At 43.6% G+C, this 19,842-nt stretch overlaps 1 protein-coding gene across 4 annotated transcripts in view; it reads right to left on the reverse strand.

Moving 5' to 3' along the window:
• The window catches only part of kynu (kynureninase), a 177,074-nt gene that overhangs the window by 126,817 nt on the left and 30,415 nt on the right, over nucleotides 1–19,842 (reverse strand). For all 4 annotated transcript variants that reach the window (XM_078403379.1, XM_078403381.1, XM_078403380.1 and 1 more), the window contains one exon: nucleotides 3,936–4,114. In XM_078403379.1, coding sequence (XP_078259505.1) covers nucleotides 3,936–4,104 — 169 coding nt within the window. In that variant the 5' untranslated portion in view covers nucleotides 4,105–4,114. The remainder of the gene's footprint in view (nucleotides 1–3,935; nucleotides 4,115–19,842) is intronic.

A 19,842-nucleotide genomic window follows, 5' to 3' on the forward strand; every position in this document is an offset into this window, starting at 1 on the left:
GGTATGAGGGTAAGCTAGCCAATAATATAAAGGAGGATAGTAAAAGCTTTTTTAGGTATGTGAAGAGGAAAAAAATAGTTAAGGCAAATGTGGGTTCCTTGAAGACAGAAGCAGGGGAATTTATTATGGGGAACAAGGAAATGGCAGACGAGTTGAACTGGTGCTTTGGATCTGTCTTCACTAAGGAAGATACAAACAATCTCCCAGATGTTCTAGTGGCCTGAGATCCTAGGGTGATGGAGAAACTGAAGGAAATTGACATTAGGCAGGAAATGGTGTTGGGTAGACTGATGGGACTTAAGGCTGATAAATCCCCAGGGCCTGATGGTCTGCATCCCAGGGTACTTAAGGAGGTGGCTCTAGAAATCGTGGACGTATTGGTGATCACTTCCCAATGTTCTATGGATTCAGGATCAGTTCCTGTGAATTGGAGGGTAGCTAATGTTATCCCACTTTTTAAGAAAGGAGGGAGAGAGAAAACAGGAAATTATAGACCAGTTAGTTTGACATCAGTGGTGGGGAAGATACTGGAGTCAATTATAAAATACGAAATTACGGAGCATTTCGATAGCAGTAACAGATCGTTCCGAGTCAGCATGGATTTACGAAGGGGAAATCATGCTTGACTAATCTTCTGGAATTTTTTGAGGATGTAACTAGAAAAATTGACAGGGGAGAGCCGGTGGATGTAGTGTACCTTGACTTTCAGAAAGCCTTCGACAAGGTCCCACATAGGAGATTAGTGGGCAAGATTAGAGCACCTGATATTGGGAGTAGGGTACTGACATGGATAGAAAATTGGTTGGCAGACAGAAAGCAAAGACTGGGGATAAATGGGTCCTCAGCCATACATTCATATCCTCTATCTTCCTATTCTTACCTTCACCAGCACAAGGTACTGGAAGCAATCCTGAGATCACTACCCTGCAGGTCATGCTTTTCAGTCTTCTGCCCAATTCCATAACATCTTGTTGCAGAATCTCCTTCCTCTTCTGACCTAAACATAGCACAAAAAGTAAGGAAATTTGTGTTTGGTAGATTATTTCTTTGTTGTAACAATGCTTCTTGGCAATAAATCTTATACCGTTGGAAAGCCTGTTTATTTCCCTTTTAAATGGTGCCACATTTGTAAGGAACATGCATTTGTGGGATGAGCAGCAGAGCTGAGTATGTGGGATGCGCCCATGAAAAATCTGCCAAATCTTCTCTGCCAATGCCAAACAGCTTATTCTGCCATTGACTCTTGTTCGATGTTGTTTGGTGGATTGGATGATTGAAGTCTGAAGAAACAAGACATATTGGCAATTTAACAATTTATTCATTTAATAAACAGGAGCCTCAGTAGCGTGTGGAAGAACCATACACAGTCACAACAGCCTGGCACCTCCTCATGCTGGTCACCAGCCTGGTCACACACTGTTGTCAGATCAGTCAAACGTGGCATGCCGATTCTTGGAGCAGACACCTACTGACCACTGTAGCAGGGCCCATGCTCACAGATGCTGCCAATCAGGTGCCAATCAGGCACCTGATTGTCAGCACTTGGGGGTACCAGAAGCTCAAAACAAGAGTCAATAGCAACAGCAGAATAAGCTGTTTGGCATTGGCAGAGAAGATTTGGCAAATTTTTCATGGCGCAACCCATATACTCAGCTCTGCTGCTCATCCCACAAATGCATGTTCCTTATAAATGTGGCACAATTTAAAAGGGAAATAAACAGGCTTTCCAACGGTATAAGATTTATTGCCAAGAAGCATTGTTACAACAAAGAAATAATCTACCAAACACAAATTTCCTTACTTTTTGTGCTATGTTTATATCATTCGGGCACTCTGGTTTGCTCCCACATCCCAAAGACGTGTGGGTCTGTAGTTTAATTAGCTCTGTAAATTGCCTCTGGTGCGTCGGGGGTGGATGATAAAGTGGGATTTGTTTAGTTTAGTTTAATTTAGAGATACAGCGTGGAAACAGGCCCTTCAGCCCATCGATGTCCACACCGCCCTGCACATTAACACAATCCTACACACAATCAGGACAATTTTTACATTTATACCAAGTCAATTAACCTACAAAACTGTATATCTTTGGACTTTAGGAGGAAACTGAAGATCTCGGAGAAAACCCACTTGGTTCACAGGGAGAACATACAAACTCCATACAGACAGTCAGAATCAAACCCGGGTCTCTGGCGCTGTGAGGCAGCAACTCTACCATTGCGCCACTGTGCCACACATAGAACTAGTGTGAGTGGGTGATCGAAGTGGACCTGGTGGGCAGTAGGTCCTGTTTCCATACTGTATTTCCGAACCAATAATCTACAAACATTGATAATTTAGGCAGGGAATGTAGGACAAATATCTGCCAAAAACAATTCCACTATTAAGCCAACAGTTGCAGGAAAAATAATGAGGAAGTAGATTAGTGCCATAGATGTATACAAATATAGGAGCTTTTAATGAGTGGTAAAAAATTGCAAAAACCTGATTAAAAAATTATTCATTAATTGATAGCCCTCCTTCCTTTTTGTCGTCAGCCCTGTTTTCCAATGCAATAATGTTAATTCTTCAGTATTTACCTCAACTAGGAAATATTCCACTTTGCACATTGAGCTTTTCTGATCCGTGTATACCCGATGTTCTAGTTTCATTGGTATAATCTTAAACCACCACAACTTTGTACCTGCATTATTGATGATTATGATTATTTCATGATTATGAATTATTGATTATTTGATTATTTTTCCTAACTCAGTGATGGCATTGATAGCATTACACTTAGACTCATAAAGTACAGTATGTCCCAAGACATAAACAAAGCAAGCAATTCATGGACATCAATATTAAAGAAATAACCACACATGTCAAAGGGGTTTATTGGGAGAGGTTTCAGACCAGGTTCACGAGAATGTTTCCAGGACTGGAGAACTTGACAGAATGGATAGGATGGGACATTTTTTGGATGAAATTCCGTTACCCACAGTCAACAATAAGAAGCAATAAAAATAAAGCAATAAAACACACCATCACAAACCAACATAAAACAACAAAAAAATATCCATCACAGCGAGTCTCCTCCAGTCACCACCTCACTGTGATGGAAGGCCAGAATGTCTTTCTCATCCCAGCTGTCTTCCCTGCTGTCTTCTCCCATGGTCAGGCTGTTGAAATTGCCACGTCGGGGCGGTCGGGCTCCCGTCATTGAAGCCCCCGCCGGGCGGGGAAAATCCCACGGCCTATTCCAGGCTGCGCCGGACGGGCCAAAGTGTTGTATAATTCCATGACTTTACAGACGCGTATGATTTACAGCTACATGTACTCATTATCTCAGTACCAGATGTCCCATGATGCTTTACCATGCAGTATGTGCTAGGCACTGAACATAAAACAATTTCATTCCTTTACTGTGACATTTTAAAACAGTTCTCAACAAAAAAATGTCGCTGAGTGATTACACTAAATTATACGCTTGACACAAGACCAGCCACTGATGGTTTTAAACATTGATTTCCTTTGAAAATTCTGAAAGATCATGGTAATAGGATAACTAAACCTAAATTTATGATTCAAAATCAATTCCATCAGTTTTCTTTTTAATCAAAAACTACCTCCAATGATTTTTGTTAAAAGAAATATCCCCAAGTGAAGGTGCTAAAACTGATTAAAACAACACCCCTTTTGCAGCCCATGAGGAGGGCAATACAAAGGGAATAGTACTAACCAAAGGCAATAACATAACAAGCATGTGTGATTTGAAATCATTACATAATGCAATAGCAATAACATATCAAGCATGTGTGCTTTAAAATCATTACATAATCCAATCGCAATAACATATCAAGCATGTGTGATTTGAAATCATTACATAATCCAATAGCAATAACATAACTTGAGAGTGTAAATGTCTAAGCAAGCCATTAGAATAGTTGTAAACTTACTGGAAGGCAAGTCTTTAATTTTGGGGATATTGAATTGATCTCGAAGATGATGCAGTTCATCTTCTTGATCTAAATGAATTGCAAGCTTCTCGTCGGTGATACTGCACCCTAAAATGGAGGCAGTATGTTCCAAATACTGTTGCGGTGAACTGTGACCGCATCCATCCATGGCCAACAAGCTGCAGTAAAAAAAAAAGTGAAATCAGTGATACAATGCAAGTAGTCATTTTAAATTATCATTGGAAACAAAAGTATAAGTCCATTTTGGTCTGCATGGACAAGTTGGGCTTACAGGCATGCTTCCTTGCTTTATGACTATGAAAGGTACTCCAAACCATAACATTTGGATAATAGCTAAGGATATAGATAACTAACTGTATTAAAAAAAAAAAAATTAAATGCCTTTAAAATGTTGATACATTAAAAGAAAATCAAAGAACCTGCATTATTATTACATTTATTAATTTTTAGATTAGATATAGAGTATGGAAACATGCTATTTGGCCCGAAAAAATTCCAGACCAAACAGAAATCATCCATTCACTAGATCTATCCGACACACTGCGAACAATTTATAGCAGCCATTTTACCTGCAAACCTGCACACCATTGGAATGTGGGAGGAAACCTGAGGACCCAGAAAAAACTTACGTGGTCACAGGGAAAATGTACAAACTCCGTACAGACAGCATCCGTTGTCAGGTTCGAACCTGGGTCACTGGGGCTATAAGGCAGCAACTCCACTGCTGCACCACTCTTCTACCCCAATTAGACTGGATTATGCTTTATTTTACCAGAGGTTCTGTGTGGAAGCCATTCTCAAATGCAACAGTTTCTCAAATGCAATTTCTTACTGAATTCCTAATTAGAAGCCTATGATAGAGCAAGAGATTACTGTGATTCCCCAGCACATATCCTGGAGAATCTGCTTTAAGAACCTACTACACCGAGAATGCGTATTGTAGGGCTGTGAGAAAGAAATGCAAGAATGATAAATGTTCCTTTAATTATTTAGGATTTTAATTATTTAAATGTTTTTTCACGTAATTTAGGTTTTCTATGTAATATCTTTAAAGATTTATTTTACTATCTTGTCATTCATTTTGTGTTTAATTGTTTTTCAATGCCCAAAACAGTAGAAAATACTTTAGCAGTTTTGAAAGCTCGGGCAGCACTTTCCTGGCTGTTCAGGGTTCCAAAGATGTCTTGTTAGCTGTGATTGTTCTGGCTCTTCAATATTGCTTCATTGCATTCAGCGCTTGGCAACCACTCTGCTTTGCAAGCCTGTACAGGTGGCAGTCTGCCCCTCAGGAAAAATCCATGCCATCGTATTTAAGCAGGATGTGCTTTCTAATTGCTGTCACAATAATATTTGACGTTGACATTACTGGTTCCCTACTATATATGGAAACAGGCTTTTCCAAGGAACATCAAGCAGCCGTTTACACTAATCTGTCACTAATCCCATTTTATTCACATCACATTCCCATTTGCTCCCCCAGATTCTCCCATTTCCCTAAACAGTAGGGACAATATAAGACAACCAATTAAAATACCAGTCGGCATGTCTTGGGAATGTGGGAGGAAACTGTAGCACCCAGAGGAAACACAATCAATCACAGGGAGAATTTACAAACTCTAGGCTGCTAAGGCAAGAGGTCAGGATTGAACCCACATCACTGGAGCTATGAGAATCTAACTCTATGTTGCACCAGTGTGCTATGAAAATGTTAATTAATGATACATTAACTCAATCAGTCAGAAAAAAAACCATCCTGCCATCTCATCATTTTAATATTTTAGTGCAAGTTACAAATGATACTTGCCATTAACAGGAGGTTATCTATGACTAATGTCTTTTTTTCACAGACTCATCAATAAAGGGAAAGAATATCAGGAGTCTGAGAGTAATTGAGAGGATGAGGTTTGCGAGTGCTTAGAAGCATATGATAAAATAGGCCAAAGTCAGCATAGTTTTGTGAAGGGGAGATCTTGCCTGACAAATCCATTGGAATTCTTTCAGGAAGTATTTGGCAGGATGGACAGTTAGTGGATGTTGTTTACCTGGATTTTCAGAAGGCCTTTAATAAGGTGCCGTACACGAGGCTGCTAAACAAGATGAGAGCCCATGATTTTAGAGGGAAGATATCATAATCATAATCATACTTTATTAACCAAGTATGTTTTGCAACAAACGAGGATTTTGATTTGCCATACCGTCAAACCAATAAAAAGCATACCAATAAAAAGCAACAAAACACACAAAATACATTTTAACGTAAACATCCATCACAGCGACTCCTCCACATTCCTCACTGTGATGGAAGACGAAAAAAAAGTTCAACCTTCTTCCCTTCTTTGTTCTCCCGCGGTCGGGGACCTCGAGCCTTCCATTGATGGGACAATCTTGGCTGCGGTAGCCGGCGGTCAGGCTCTCCGTGCCGGGGCAATCGAGCTCCCGCATCAGGGGGATCTCAGCTCCCCCCGTGCCGGGCGATCGGACACAGGGTCGGGGCTAGTCGAATCTCTTGCGACTTTGGAGCTTTCCGACATCAGTCATTTGTGGGATATGTTGAACAATCCCTGTTCCAGGGGTACACTGGCCCTATCCCCGAACTCTGTCTCCGTTACATTGATGACTGCACCCGTGCAAAACTCATTGACCATCAACTTCACCACCAACTTCCATCCTGCATTCAAATTTACTTGGACCATTTCCGACACCTCCCTCCCCTTTCTTGATCTCAGTCTCCATCACAGGAAATGCACTATCGACTGATGTCTATTACAAACCCACTGACTCCCACAACTATCTTGACTACACTTCTTCCCACCCTGCTTCCTGCAAAGACTCTATCATCTACTCCCAAATCCTCCGTCTACGGCGCATCTGCAAGATGAGGTGTTCCATACCAGGACATCAGAGATGTCCTTATTCTTTAGGGAACGGGGGTTCCCCTCTCCCATCATAGACGAGGCCCTCACATGTGTCTCCTCAGTACCCTGCAACTCTGCCCTTGCTGCTCCCCCCTCCCCCTAGTCGCAACAGAGACAGAGTCCCGCTGGTCCTTACCTTTCACCCCATCAGCTGTCGCAAACAACACATAATCCTTCTAAATTTCCGCCACCTCCAACACGATCCCACCAGCAGCCACATTTTCCCATCTCCAACCCTTTCCACCTTCTGCAGAGACTGTTCCCTCCATAACTCCCTGGTTAACTCGTCCCTTCCCACCCAAACCACCCCCTCCCCAGGTACCTTCCCCTGCAACCTGTCCCCATACCTCCTCCCTCGTCTCTGTCCAGGAACCCCAACTCTATCCAGGGACCCCAACAGTCCTTTCTGATTAGGCAGAGGTTCACTTGCACCTCCTCCAACCTCATCTACTTTATCCATTCAAGATGTGGACACTTATACATCGGTGAGACCAAACGGAGACTGGCCGATCGTTTCGCTGAACACTTTCGCTCAGTCCGCCTGAACCTACCTGATCTCCCAATTGCTAAACACTTTAATTCTCCTTCCCATTCCCACACAGACCTTTCTGTCCTGGGTCTCCTCCATTGACAGAGTGAGGCTAAATGCAAATTGGAGGAACAGCATCTCATATTTCGCTTGGGCAGCTTACAACCAAGTGGTATAAATATTAATTTCTCTAACTTCAGGTAGCCCCGGCATTCCCTCTCTCTATCTCTCCCCCACCCAATTCGCACTAGCTTCTCGTTTTCATCTCACAAACGGCTAACAATGACCCGTTTCCTTTATCATCATTACTTTTTTGCATATCTTTCATTCATTGTTCTTTATCTCTCTACATCATCACCTACTGTATATCTTTTGTTTCCCTTATCCTTAATTAGTTTGAAGAAGGGTCTTGACCCGAAACGTCACCCATTCCTTCTCTTCAGAGATGCAGCCTGTCCCGCTGAGTGACTCCAGCTTTTTGTGTCTATCTCCTGATACCTTTTTCTGGGACTCATTGTCACATCTTATAAAAAGTTTTGTTTAATACTACTTCTGTTTAGTGCCTTGGGACATTTCATTGTGTTGAGCTGCTTTCTAATTGCATGTTTTGCTGCTAGATTTTCTGTTGATGCAACCCCTGTTGCCTGATCTCATTTCAGAGCTGCTGTTCCTGTTCTTGTTTCTAGCCCTCTGTGGGAAAATGTTATTTCTGAAGAATGGGTGAATGTTTGAAGTAGAAAACAGTGACTAACACAGTTTTAAGCTTGCGATACAAATTTCATATGACCTAGTTTGTACAAATTCGTAATAATAGTCATAGAAACATATTGACGGAAACAAGCCATTCCGATCAAGACTTTATGTGTCGGTGCAGTGGTCCAAGTATTATTTGGTTTTGTATGTTGTAAAAATATCAAATTGTAAACAAAGCTGCATGATCCTGCAACTGATGGATCAGATCAATATCATGCCTCATCCAATCATGAATAATTGTGAATATTTAAACAACTAAGAGGAGCAGACGCCTCAATGAGAATCCCAATTCTAAAACAAGGGTGCAACCTAACATATAAATGTCAAGGACAAAGACCATACATTGGCAACCATCTTCATTGAGAACTACCACGTTGACAACCCCTCACAGTTTCCTCTTGAAGTCCCCACCATCACTGAACCTACCCTACAGTAATTCAACTCACTGCACATGATACCAAGAAAATCTATGCCCCCCCTCCCCCAACTTCCTGGATACAGTTTTCAAGACTTACGTTTCAGACCTGAACATTGTTTAGGGCACTTTGTGATCTTGTTGAATGATCTTCTAATCTGAGTCAACCAATTGGCCCTCTGTTCCTGTTTCTAATGAAATGACTGGGAATCAGTGTGAAGACATTCCATTAGCAGTGCCATACCAAGGATAAGTATGGTTATTAGGAGCCAATTATCTGAGCCCTGCTACAGGGTAGTATCTGAGATTCAACCATCATCAGCTGTTACAGTGGTGGGGGGGGGGGGGGGGGGGTTGATGGGCAGATAGTTGGGCAAATGTTAGAGATGCAAAAACAGAAGTTGTGAAACAAAAGAATTGAAGAGTTGCGAATCGTGAGGTCAGAGGCAGGAATGTAGGTTGAGGCGGAGAGGCGAAATAGGTGCGAGTCTAGGTGGGGCACAGAGCAGGGGAAAGGGGTTGGTAGAGGTTAAATATCATTGGAGAATTAAATGTTCATACCGTTGGGTTGTAAGCTATTCAGGCAGAATATGAGGTATTCCAGTTTACGTGCGGCCTCACTCTGACAAAGGAAGAGGCCCAGGACAGTAAGGTCAGTATGGAAATAGGAAGGGGAGTTAAAATGGTTAGCAACCTTGAGATCCAGCAAGCCTTGGAGGACCGAGCACTGTTGGTGAAACAGTTGCCGAGTCTATGCTTGGTGTCACTGATGTACAGGAGGCCACATCGGATACACCCGATGCAGTAGATGAAATTCCTGGATGGAGATGAGTCCTTTCCAACCCAAACCATCCCTTCCCAGTGTACTTTCCCCTGCAACCTCGGGAGATATAAGACCTCCCCCCGCCAATTGCCCCCCCCCCAATCCATACCCAGGGGATCACCACATACCCAAAATGGCGGCGCTGCCCTAGCAGCTGCGGCTTACCTGCGGTCCATTTGTCTCTGTGTTTTGTTGTTTTTTTGTCTTAATTGTAGATGTGATGTCATGTTTTTGTGTTTGTGTACTCTGTGTGTGTGGGGGGGGAGCTGTAAAATTGTAAATGTGTCCCTTCAGAACGGAGACCCGACCTTTGTTTTCAGGGTCGGGTCCCGTTCCTGCTGCGGCCCAACCATCGGCCCAACTCCTGGAGCTGGCGGCCTCCAGTGCTCCGGTTCGCAGAGCCTGCGGACCGGAATCACCATCAGCGGAGCCGACCGGACTCACCATCAGTGGAGCCGGCCGTCCTCGGAGGCTGCGGGAGCGGCTGCGACTCGCCTTCGGCGCGGGCCGCATGGATGCCGACATCGGGAGCTCCGGCAGCGGCAGCGTGTTCGCCCGCCCCGGATCGCGGGGCTTGGGTCGGCCCGCCACGGACCCTTCACCGTCCGGCGCGGCCTGAAATAGGCCGCGGGATTTTTCTCTGCTCGGCGGGGGCTTCAGTGTCGGGAGCCACGACCGCCCCAACGTGCAGCAACAGCGGCAGCGACAGAGTGTTCGCCCGCCCCGGATCGTGGGGCTTGGGCCGGCCCGCTGCGGACCTTTCACCGTCCGGCGCGGCCTGGAACGTGGCAACAACACCAGCCTGACCGCGGGAGAAGACGGCAGGGGAAGGGAAAATACATTCTGGCCTTCCATCACAGTGAGGAGGGGACTGGAGGAGACTCACTGTGATGGATGTTTCTTTTTTTGTGTGTGTTGGTTGGGGTTGTGTAATTTGCTTGTTTTATTGCTTTTATTATTGGACTGTGGGTGACTAAATTCCGTCCAAAAAAGTTGTTTTTGGATGACAAATAAAGATATCTTGAATCTTGAATCTCTTGAATCTTGAATATGCAGGGGATCACCACTGATCAGAACATTTACAGGACTAACAACATACATATATACTGTGGCTGTAAGACCAGGTTGGACTAAGTAGGTTTTCTGTGATGGAGGACTCACTTCTTGAATTCTCAAAACTGCTCTGTTATTTTGCATAGATGACTCCAGTTTTAATAGCACTAAACAACACGATAGAACATCACAATTCTTTCTCAGGAGAAATAACCAGGTTGACTGAGTCCACTTTCAACCTATGCTCCCTCCATCCTAATATATATTATCTGCACTGTCTATCATCTACAACTGGAATGGAGTCAGATTGGAGCACTGTGACAGTGCAGTCTATCTCGGTGTGACTCACACAAGCTGTCGTTGCACCGGTAGATGCATGAAACCTACCAAGACTGACAACATCTACCTACGCTATGGCATTGCACCTCCTGGAATCAGAAGAGCTGAGGCCAGTCAAAAGGAAGCCTCAGACAATCAGAGGATGAAAGACACCCCCTACATGACCACCCTATGCTACCTCAGCGTTTGAAATCTCGCAGAAGTTTCCTCTCTTCTGTCCTCCCCTAGACTGCAAAGCATCGTCCAGAAGGCTCAATCTCTGGGAAGATGGACTAGAGAAATCTCCGGAAGACATTCACATGGCAATCGATCCCTCTGAGAAACACCCACCAGGTTCCGACCAACCAACCAACCAACCAACCAAGCGATCAAAAGAGTTTAAAGGCCTCTTGACCACATTGATAACTAGAAGATATAAGAAACCAGGAGGTGAATGGCCACAGACTTTAGATCATAGAGGGGAAATTGATGGAATGTGCAAACGCATGAACCTGCTCTGCCATTCAATAAAATCATGATTGATCTGATTGTAACCTCAGTCCAACATTCTTGCCTACTTTCAACTAACATTCACTTCCTTTGTTATTAAGAATTTATGTAACTCTGACTTTAAAAAACACATATGTGTAGGAAGGAACTGCAAATGCGGGTTCACACCAAAGATAGAAACAAAAACCTGGAGCAACTCAGGATACAGCCCGAAACGTCACCTATTCCTGTTATCCACAGATGCTGCTTGACATGTTGAGTTACTCCAGCATTTTGTGACTATCTTATAAAAAACTTAGTCGGGTTCAGTCGTAGCCTCCAATTGCAGATATAGTCTACTATTATCGACAGGTTGATAATCAGAATGTCTTCATTCTCTTTGAAAACCTTTGCCTGTGTGGTTAGGACATTCAGGAGTACATGCTAATTTCCTCATAGAGATTGCCAGCCAGTTGCTTTTGCACATGTTGACAGGACTCATGGGTGTAAGACTTCCTTGTGGGAGGATCTTACTATGCCCATTTGTTTTTTTGTTGATTGTCCAGATCCCAGTTGTATTTACTACATATATTATAAATAAAGTAGATTTTGGAGGGGAAAATAGGTTTATAATATATACACGACAATGCCATCATCTTATATCAAATGCCCTGCAACCAGAGGAGATGCAACAGCTGTCCCTTTACCTCCTCCATTCAGGGACCCCAACACCTTCACCAGGATAGATCACATGCACCTCCTCGAATTTCATCTTTTATTGTGAGCAATTTTTGGCACTATATCTGAGGAAGGATGTGCTGGCCTGGATAGGGTCCAGCAGAATTTTACAAGAATGATCCCAGGAATGAGTGGGTTAAAATATGATGGCATTTGATGGCACTGGGCCTGTACTCACTGGAGTTTAGAAGAATGAGGGGGGACCTCGTTGAAACGTACCAAATAGTGAAAGGCTTGGATAGAGTGGATGTGGAGAGGATGTTTCCACGAGTGGGAGAGTCTAGGACTGGAGCATAGACTAGGCGACCGATTCACCGAACACTTGCACTCGGCCTACCCAAGCCCTCTCCATCTCCTGGTTGCTAACTATTTTAACTCCCATTCCCATTGCCATACTGAGCTTTATGTTCTGGACCTCCTCCATTGCCGGAGTAAGGACACATGCCCAATGGAGAAGCGGCACTTTATATTTAGCTTGGGTAGCTTATAACCCAACAGTAAAAACATAGAATTCTCCAATTTTAGGTAACAACCCCCTCCCCCCTCCCCTCTCCCCTGACTCTCTTTCCTGTGCCCCTAACAGTGGTGTACACCCATTTCTCCCACCATCCTGCCCCCTTCCCCCCATCCTCTTCTACCTATACCACTCCCTCTGATTGACTTTTCACTCTTCCTCTCTCCTTATCTGACAACCTTGGATGGAGGTGAGGGAGGAGGTTTAGGGACAGGTATCACAGGTATTCTGCAGTTGCAGGGGATGTAACATGTTTTGTTGTGTGACACCATTGGGCATTACAGTGGTGCAGCTGGTAGAGCTGCTGCCTCACAGCACCAGAGGCCTGGGTTTGAAACTGATCTCAAGTGCTATCTGAGTGGAGTTTGCACATTCTCTCTGTGACCATGTGGGTTTCCTCCGGGTGCTACGGTTTCCTCCCACATCCAAAAGATGTGTGAGCTTGTAGGTTTGTAAAAAATATTTTTGTTGAATTTTTTAAGGACAGGTAGGGTGTACAATTACAATGGCAGCACTTGGTGTTAAACATAGAGGCAGGATAATGTAATGTCCAGTTAAAACAAAGCATAAGGATTGAAACAAAGCATAATAGAACAAACAGCAAACAAAGAAGAAAAAAACAGTTACCTTTTAAAAAAACAACTAAATATTATTCAGGAAATGAAGGAAATAAAGAATAAACAGAAGACAAAACCAAACAAAAAATAACCGCACCAGAGCCCTGGGTTTGAAACTGATCTCAGGTGTTATCTGAGTGGAGTTTGCACATTCTCTCTGTGACCATGTGGGTTTCCTCCGGGTGCTCCGGTTTCCTCCCACATCCAAAAGATGTGTGAGCTTGTAGGTTAATTGGCCTTTGTAAATTGCCCCTAATGTGTTGGGAGTGGATGGGAACATGGGACAACATAGAATTAATGTGAACGAGTAATCAATGGTCAGCATGGACTAGCTGGCCCGTGCTGTATCTTTAAATCATTCAAAACCTGTTTGTTTCTTTGTCTGCTTTTAGTCTTCTTTTAGTCTGCTTTTTGTCCACATCTGTCACCCCTTTGTCCCCTTTTCAACTCTAACCTTTGTCAACATATCCCCATCCCTTGAATCCAGCTATCACTTGCCATGCTTTGTCCCACTGAAACCTCTTTGCTTGAATCTCCCTCCATACTACAATCAGTCTGAAGAATGGTCTCAACACAAAATATCGCCTGTACATGTCCACTTTGAGTTCTACGCAAGATTCCAGCATCTGCAGTTCCTTTTGTCTCTATGGTAAATTATTAAGCTTTATATGTTTTAAACCCAGAGAGTTGTGAATTTGTGGAATTCTCTGCCACAGAGGGCAGGAGAGGCAAAATCACTGGATGAATTTAAGAGAGAGTTAGATAGAGCTCTGGGGGCTAGTGGAATCAAGGGATATAGGTAGAAGTTGGGCACAGGTTACTGATTGTGGATGATCAGCTATGATCATAATGAATGGCGGTGCTGGCTCAAAAGGCCGATTGGCCTCCTCCTGCACCTATTTTCTATGTTTGTATGTTTCTATATTCCTGCAAACCTACCTTTCCAGGTTCTGGGATTTTATGGAGCATTGCTGAAAAATTACAAAAAAAAACCACAGGGCAGCACAGTGACGCAGTGGTAGAGTTGCTGCCTTACAGTGCTTGCAGCGCCGGAGACCCGGGTTCGAGACTGACTACGGGTGCTGTCTGTACGGAGTTTGTACATTCTCCCCGTGACCTGCGTGGGTTTCCTCTGAGATCTTTGGTTTCTTCCCACACTCCAGACATACAGGTATGTTGATAAATTGGCTTGGTAAATGTAAAAATTGGCCCTGGTGTGTGTAGGATAGAGTTAATATATGGGGATCACTGGACTGCGCGGACCCGATTGGGCCAAAGGGCCTGTATCTCTAAACTAAAAAAGATTTTCACCTAAAAATGCTCTAATAATTGCCTGAAATTGGCCTGATATGGTGCTCAGTACGAAATGGAAGAATGCAAACAAACTGGAAAAAAACGGAGAAATTTATGTAATTTGCAGAAAGTTCAAACCATAGCAATTCCCAGGTAATCAAGTCATAAAATCTCTAAATTAATTACTCCACCAAGATTTATGGAAGTGCAAGGCATTCCTTAATGGTGCCATAAAACCATTTGGAAACCTCAAATCATTTAGGCTAACATCTAATGGGACATAAAGATGTCACATCTCTCCATTAGCGTGGAAAAAACACTCAGTAATCTTAATGGGTAAATTTGAGATAGAACACAAATTCCGGTATGCTCTGGGCGCTAAATTTGTCAGCGACAATTAAAAAGAAAGAAAATGAGCCCTTCTAAGAGATTATAAACAAAACAAATGCTTGTAAACATTCAGCAGGTCAGGCAGCTTCTGTAGAATAAGAACAGAGATAACTTTGAAGGTCAAACGTCCTTCGTCAGAACGGGGAAAGAATACAATAAGCAAAAGGGAACAAGTTTGGGAAAGAGATATTCCCTCTGTCCTGTCCACCCCTCCCCCATGCTCTGCAACTCAAAACTAACATGTTTTCTTTCTTTTAGTTTGATTGAAAAAAACACCATGGAAACAGGCCCTTCAGCCCAGTGAGTCCACACCAACCATCAATCAATCCCTACACGCTAGGGGCAATTTACAGAGGCCAATTAGCCTACAAGTCGACACATGGGATGGGGGAGAACACCAAAGCACCTGAAGAAAATATATGCGGTCAGGATTGAACCTGGGTCTCTGGCACTGTGAGGTGCCATATAATGGATGGTCTTTGTCACATCTTCGCCTCTGATGTGGAATAATGACTCAGATGCAAATATTTGCAGATTACATTCCTTAGTCTCTGTTTATTATCTCTGCCGACTGTAGCCTCCGGCCTTGGCTTACACAGCGCACACAGCATCTGACCTCCAAGTCAGCTGATACAAAGGTCAAGATATTTGCATATCATAATCATGTCATCCCTCCTTTACCAGAATTAAACTTTAAATTAATATGTGTTCTTTCTAATATACTTTCCAATTCAATTCTCACAAAGCATATTTGTGCTTTGTGCTTTCATTTATGTTCCAATAACTCACAATACAAATGCATTATAACCACAAAACAAATGATTTACAACTGTCTTCTTTTTTCCACAATTAAACAATTCTTACCCCTAAAAATTATTTTGTTGGCTTTATTAGCCAAATACACCATGGACTGTGAAATACTAACAGAATACTTGTACAAATACAACACAATTTTGTTTTTCCTTTAATACAAATTATAACTTATAATCTTCCTTTGCCTCTGAAGAAATATCATATTCATCTGTATAACTACTAAGTAAAACTATAACCTATAACACAAAATCGTCGTATCGCTTGGGGACACTCCTTTCACGTTTTGGTCTACCAGCTTGCGCAGGAGCATCAGAGCTTGTTGAATCTGCCAAGGTGTTGACATCCAGGCGCCTTCTCTGCTCACCACCTGTGTTGCAGCGTGCTGCCTCTGGAACTCCGGTCACCACCTCAGAAATGTTGGTTGTCTCAGGAACACCAGTCACCACCTCAGGTGTGTCGTCTGGCCCCTCTGAATCTGTACTCTCGGTGGACTTTGAGCCACCTCGATTCGAGTGCAGATGACACAAAGCTGGGTGGCAGTGTGAACTGTGAGGAAGATGCTATGTGGTTGCATGGTGACTTGGACAGGTTGTGTGAGTAGGCAGATGCATGGCAGATGCAGTTTAATGTGGATAAATGTGAGGTTATCCACTTTGGTGGTAAGAATAGGAAGGCAGATTATTATCTGAATGATGTCAAGTTAGGAAAAGGGGACGTACAACAAGATCTGGGTGTCCTAGTGCATCAGTCATTGAAAGGAAGCATGCAGGTTCAGCAGGCAGTGAAGAAAGCCAATGGAATGTTGGCCTTCATAACAAGCGGAGTTGAGTATAGGAGCAAAGAGGTCCTTCTGCAGTTGTACAGGGCCCTAGTGAGACCGCACCTGGAGTACTGTGTGCAGTTTTGGTCTCCAAATTTGAGGAAGGATATTCTTGCTATTGAGGGCGTGCCTCGTAGGCTCACTAGGTTAATTCCCGGAATGACGGGACTGTCATATGTTGAAAGACTGGAGCGACTAGGCTTGTATACACTGGAATTTAGAAGAATGAAGGGGATCTTATTGAAACATATAAGATTATTAAGGGATTGGACACGTTAGAGGCAGGAAACATGTTCCCAATGTTGGGGGAGTCCAGAACCAAAGGCCACAGTTTAAGAATAAGGGGTAGGCCATTTAGAATGGAGATGAGGAAAATCCTTTTCAGTCGGAGAGTTGTAAATCTGTGGAATTCTCTGCCTCAGAAGGCAGTGGAGACCAATTCTCAGGATGCTTTCAAGAGAGAGCTAGATAGAGCTCTTAAAGATAAGGGTATGGGGAGAAGCCAGGAACAGGTACTGATTGAGAATGATCAGCCATGATCGCATTGAATGGTGGTGCTGGCTCGAAGGGCCGAATGGCCTACTCCTGCACCTATTGTCTATTGTCCTTTTTGACACTTGATACATTCCTCTTGTAGATTACACCTTCTGGAGACTTGACTGTCACCCTGCTGCCGCTCCTCGATACAACATTGTATGGCTGGCAATGGTAAGGAGTGTCTATCTTACTGCCATCAACTCGCCTCACAAGCACGTCATCACCAGGCATTATTTCTGAGTGCCTGGCTCCTCGTTTCATGTCAGCATACCATTTTGCCGCACCTTTCTTTTCGGCATCACGGTCTCTCAGCTCCTGGTCTTCCGTGATCTCTCGCACTTCTGGCCTTTTAGTGCGAATTTTCCTTCAAAACAAGGCTTCTGCTAGGCTTTTCCCTGTCGTTGAGTGAGTGGTCGCTCGATATACAGCTACGTATGCTTGCAGTGTCTCCTTCCAGTTTTTCCATTCGGCATGGGCGATCCGTATCCTCTTCTCTATGGACTGGTTTTGTCTCTCTAATCCATTAGCTTGTGGCCATTTAGGAGTCACCTTGCGATGATGAATGCCTGTGATTCACATGTACTCAGCAAATGTCTCGGAAAATAAACATTGTCGGAGTACAATGTAACGGGCAACTCGTGTCTGGCGAAAATCTCTGCTAATGCCTGTACAGTCTTTTCTGCTGGAGTTGACTTCATCACTGCATACTCATAGTATTTGCTATTGTAGTCTACCACCACCATAATTGATTCACCTGTTGGAAGTGGTCCAAGGAAGTCAACAGCTACGTCAACCCATGGTCCTGTTGGCAACTTTGTACTTCTAATTGATTCTGGTGGGTTGCTCCTGCTTGTGATTTGGCATCCGTGGCAGGTCTTGATGAATTTTTCGGCATCTCTCTCACAACCTGGCCACCACACTTTGCTCCGCAAATTCTGTTTGGTACTGACGATGCCTAAATATCCTTCATGAGCCAATGACATGATCCTTGGTCGTAGTGCCTGCAGGATCACCAATCTGCTAGCTCTCAGCACACTGACCAATTACACAAAATTCATCTTTTATGGGAACATATGCTTTGTAAGGGCATTGATCCCATTGCCCACTATGAATATGTTCTCTGATATCTTTGAGTTCAGGATCATATTCTGCTTCCTTCGTTGTCACGGCTCTTGGCGTTGACTGAATTGCGACGAAGCGTACAAAGTTCTCTGCTTCCATCTCTAGCGTGGATGGTGCTCTCAGCTGTTCATCCTTCGACTGTTTCGAGAGCGGGTCTGCGATGTTTGCTTTCCCAGCAATGTGGACTACTTTGTACTTGTACTGTTGGAGTCTCAGCTCCCAGCGTTCTATTCTGGCACATGGCTTAGGCTTTGTTGAATAGATCACTTCCAGTGGCTTGTGATCTGTAACAGGTTCAAATTCAATGCCGTACAAATAAGCATGGAACCTTTCACAGGACCACACTAGTCTCTGTGCTTCTTTCTCTGTTTGAGAAAACCTTCTCTCCATGCTGGTTGAAGATCGACTGGCATATGCTATGATTCTGGGTCCATCTGCATGTATCTGTACCAGTACTGCTCCCAAGCCGACCGGACTAGCATCTGCTATGACTTTTGTTGGTGCAGCTGGATCATAATATCCAAGGGTTTCTGCACTCATTAGACTCTGTTTCAGTGATTTGAATGCCTGTCTCTGTTCACTGCCAAACTGGGATGGTATGTCTTGCATGGCCAACTTTCTCAGTGGATCTGCCAGTGTAGCAAAATTTGGAATAAAGTTTACACAGTAATTGACCAATCCCAGAAAGCTCCTCATCTCGGTTGCATTCTGAGGTTCACATGCATCTGCAACAGCTTTCACTTTAGCCTTTGTCGGGTTCAGCCCTTCACTTTTGAGTCTGTGTCCCATGAAATCCATCTCAGAGACGGCAAACTTGCACTTGTCTTCATTCATGGTAAGTCCTGCTTCTTGAAGTTTAGTAAACACTTGCTTCAACTCCCTGTCATGCTCTTCACGAATTGATGCATGGACAAAGATGTCATCTGATATGTTTGCTGCTCCTGGTACACGCTGAATCACCCTGTGGATTTCGTACTGATAGATCTCCAGGGCAGCATTGATTCCAAACATCAGTCTTTTGTACCGGTATAATCTGCAGTGAGTGACAAATATTGTCACCTCTCTTGACTCTGGATGTAATTCCAATTAGTGACATCCCCACTTGAGATCAATTTTGGAGAACACTTTACTGGTTGATAACTCGTAGCACCTCATTGATCGCCAGAATTGGGTGTCTTTCTATGATTATTGCCTCATTGGCTCTCCTCATGTCAACGCACAGTCTGATGTCATCATTGGGTTTCGGCACTATCACTACTGGACTCATCCATGGTGTCGAATGTTCAACTGGCTCAAAAATGTCCTGATCAATCAACTCCTGATTTTAGCTTCTACTTTTCCACGAAGTTCCACAAAGTCCAAATGGTGTTCTCCACACTGGTTGTGCTTTCAGCTTGACAGTTTCATCAATGGCCAACTTCACTTGCCAGCATTTCAATTTTCTAACCCCTTGGAATACTTAGTGAAATTCCTGCCTCATGTCATCACATGACTGCACTGAATTGACATGCACTCCGATGTGAAGCACTCCCAGCACTCGAGCTGTACTTCTACTGAGCAGGGGTTCTCCCTTCTCCTCCATCTCCAACTTCTACTTTAGCTGTGAAACATCCAATGGTCTGCAATGGTTCAGTTGTGGTGTATGGATATAACTTCCTACTACAGAATGGCAGATGAGGTGAACGGGTACTTCGGATCTGTCTTCACTAAGGAAGACACAAACAATCTCCCAGATGTACTGGAGGAC

This window comes from Rhinoraja longicauda, chromosome 8 (genome assembly GCF_053455715.1).
Source record: "Rhinoraja longicauda isolate Sanriku21f chromosome 8, sRhiLon1.1, whole genome shotgun sequence".
NCBI lineage: Eukaryota > Metazoa > Chordata > Chondrichthyes > Rajiformes > Arhynchobatidae > Rhinoraja > Rhinoraja longicauda.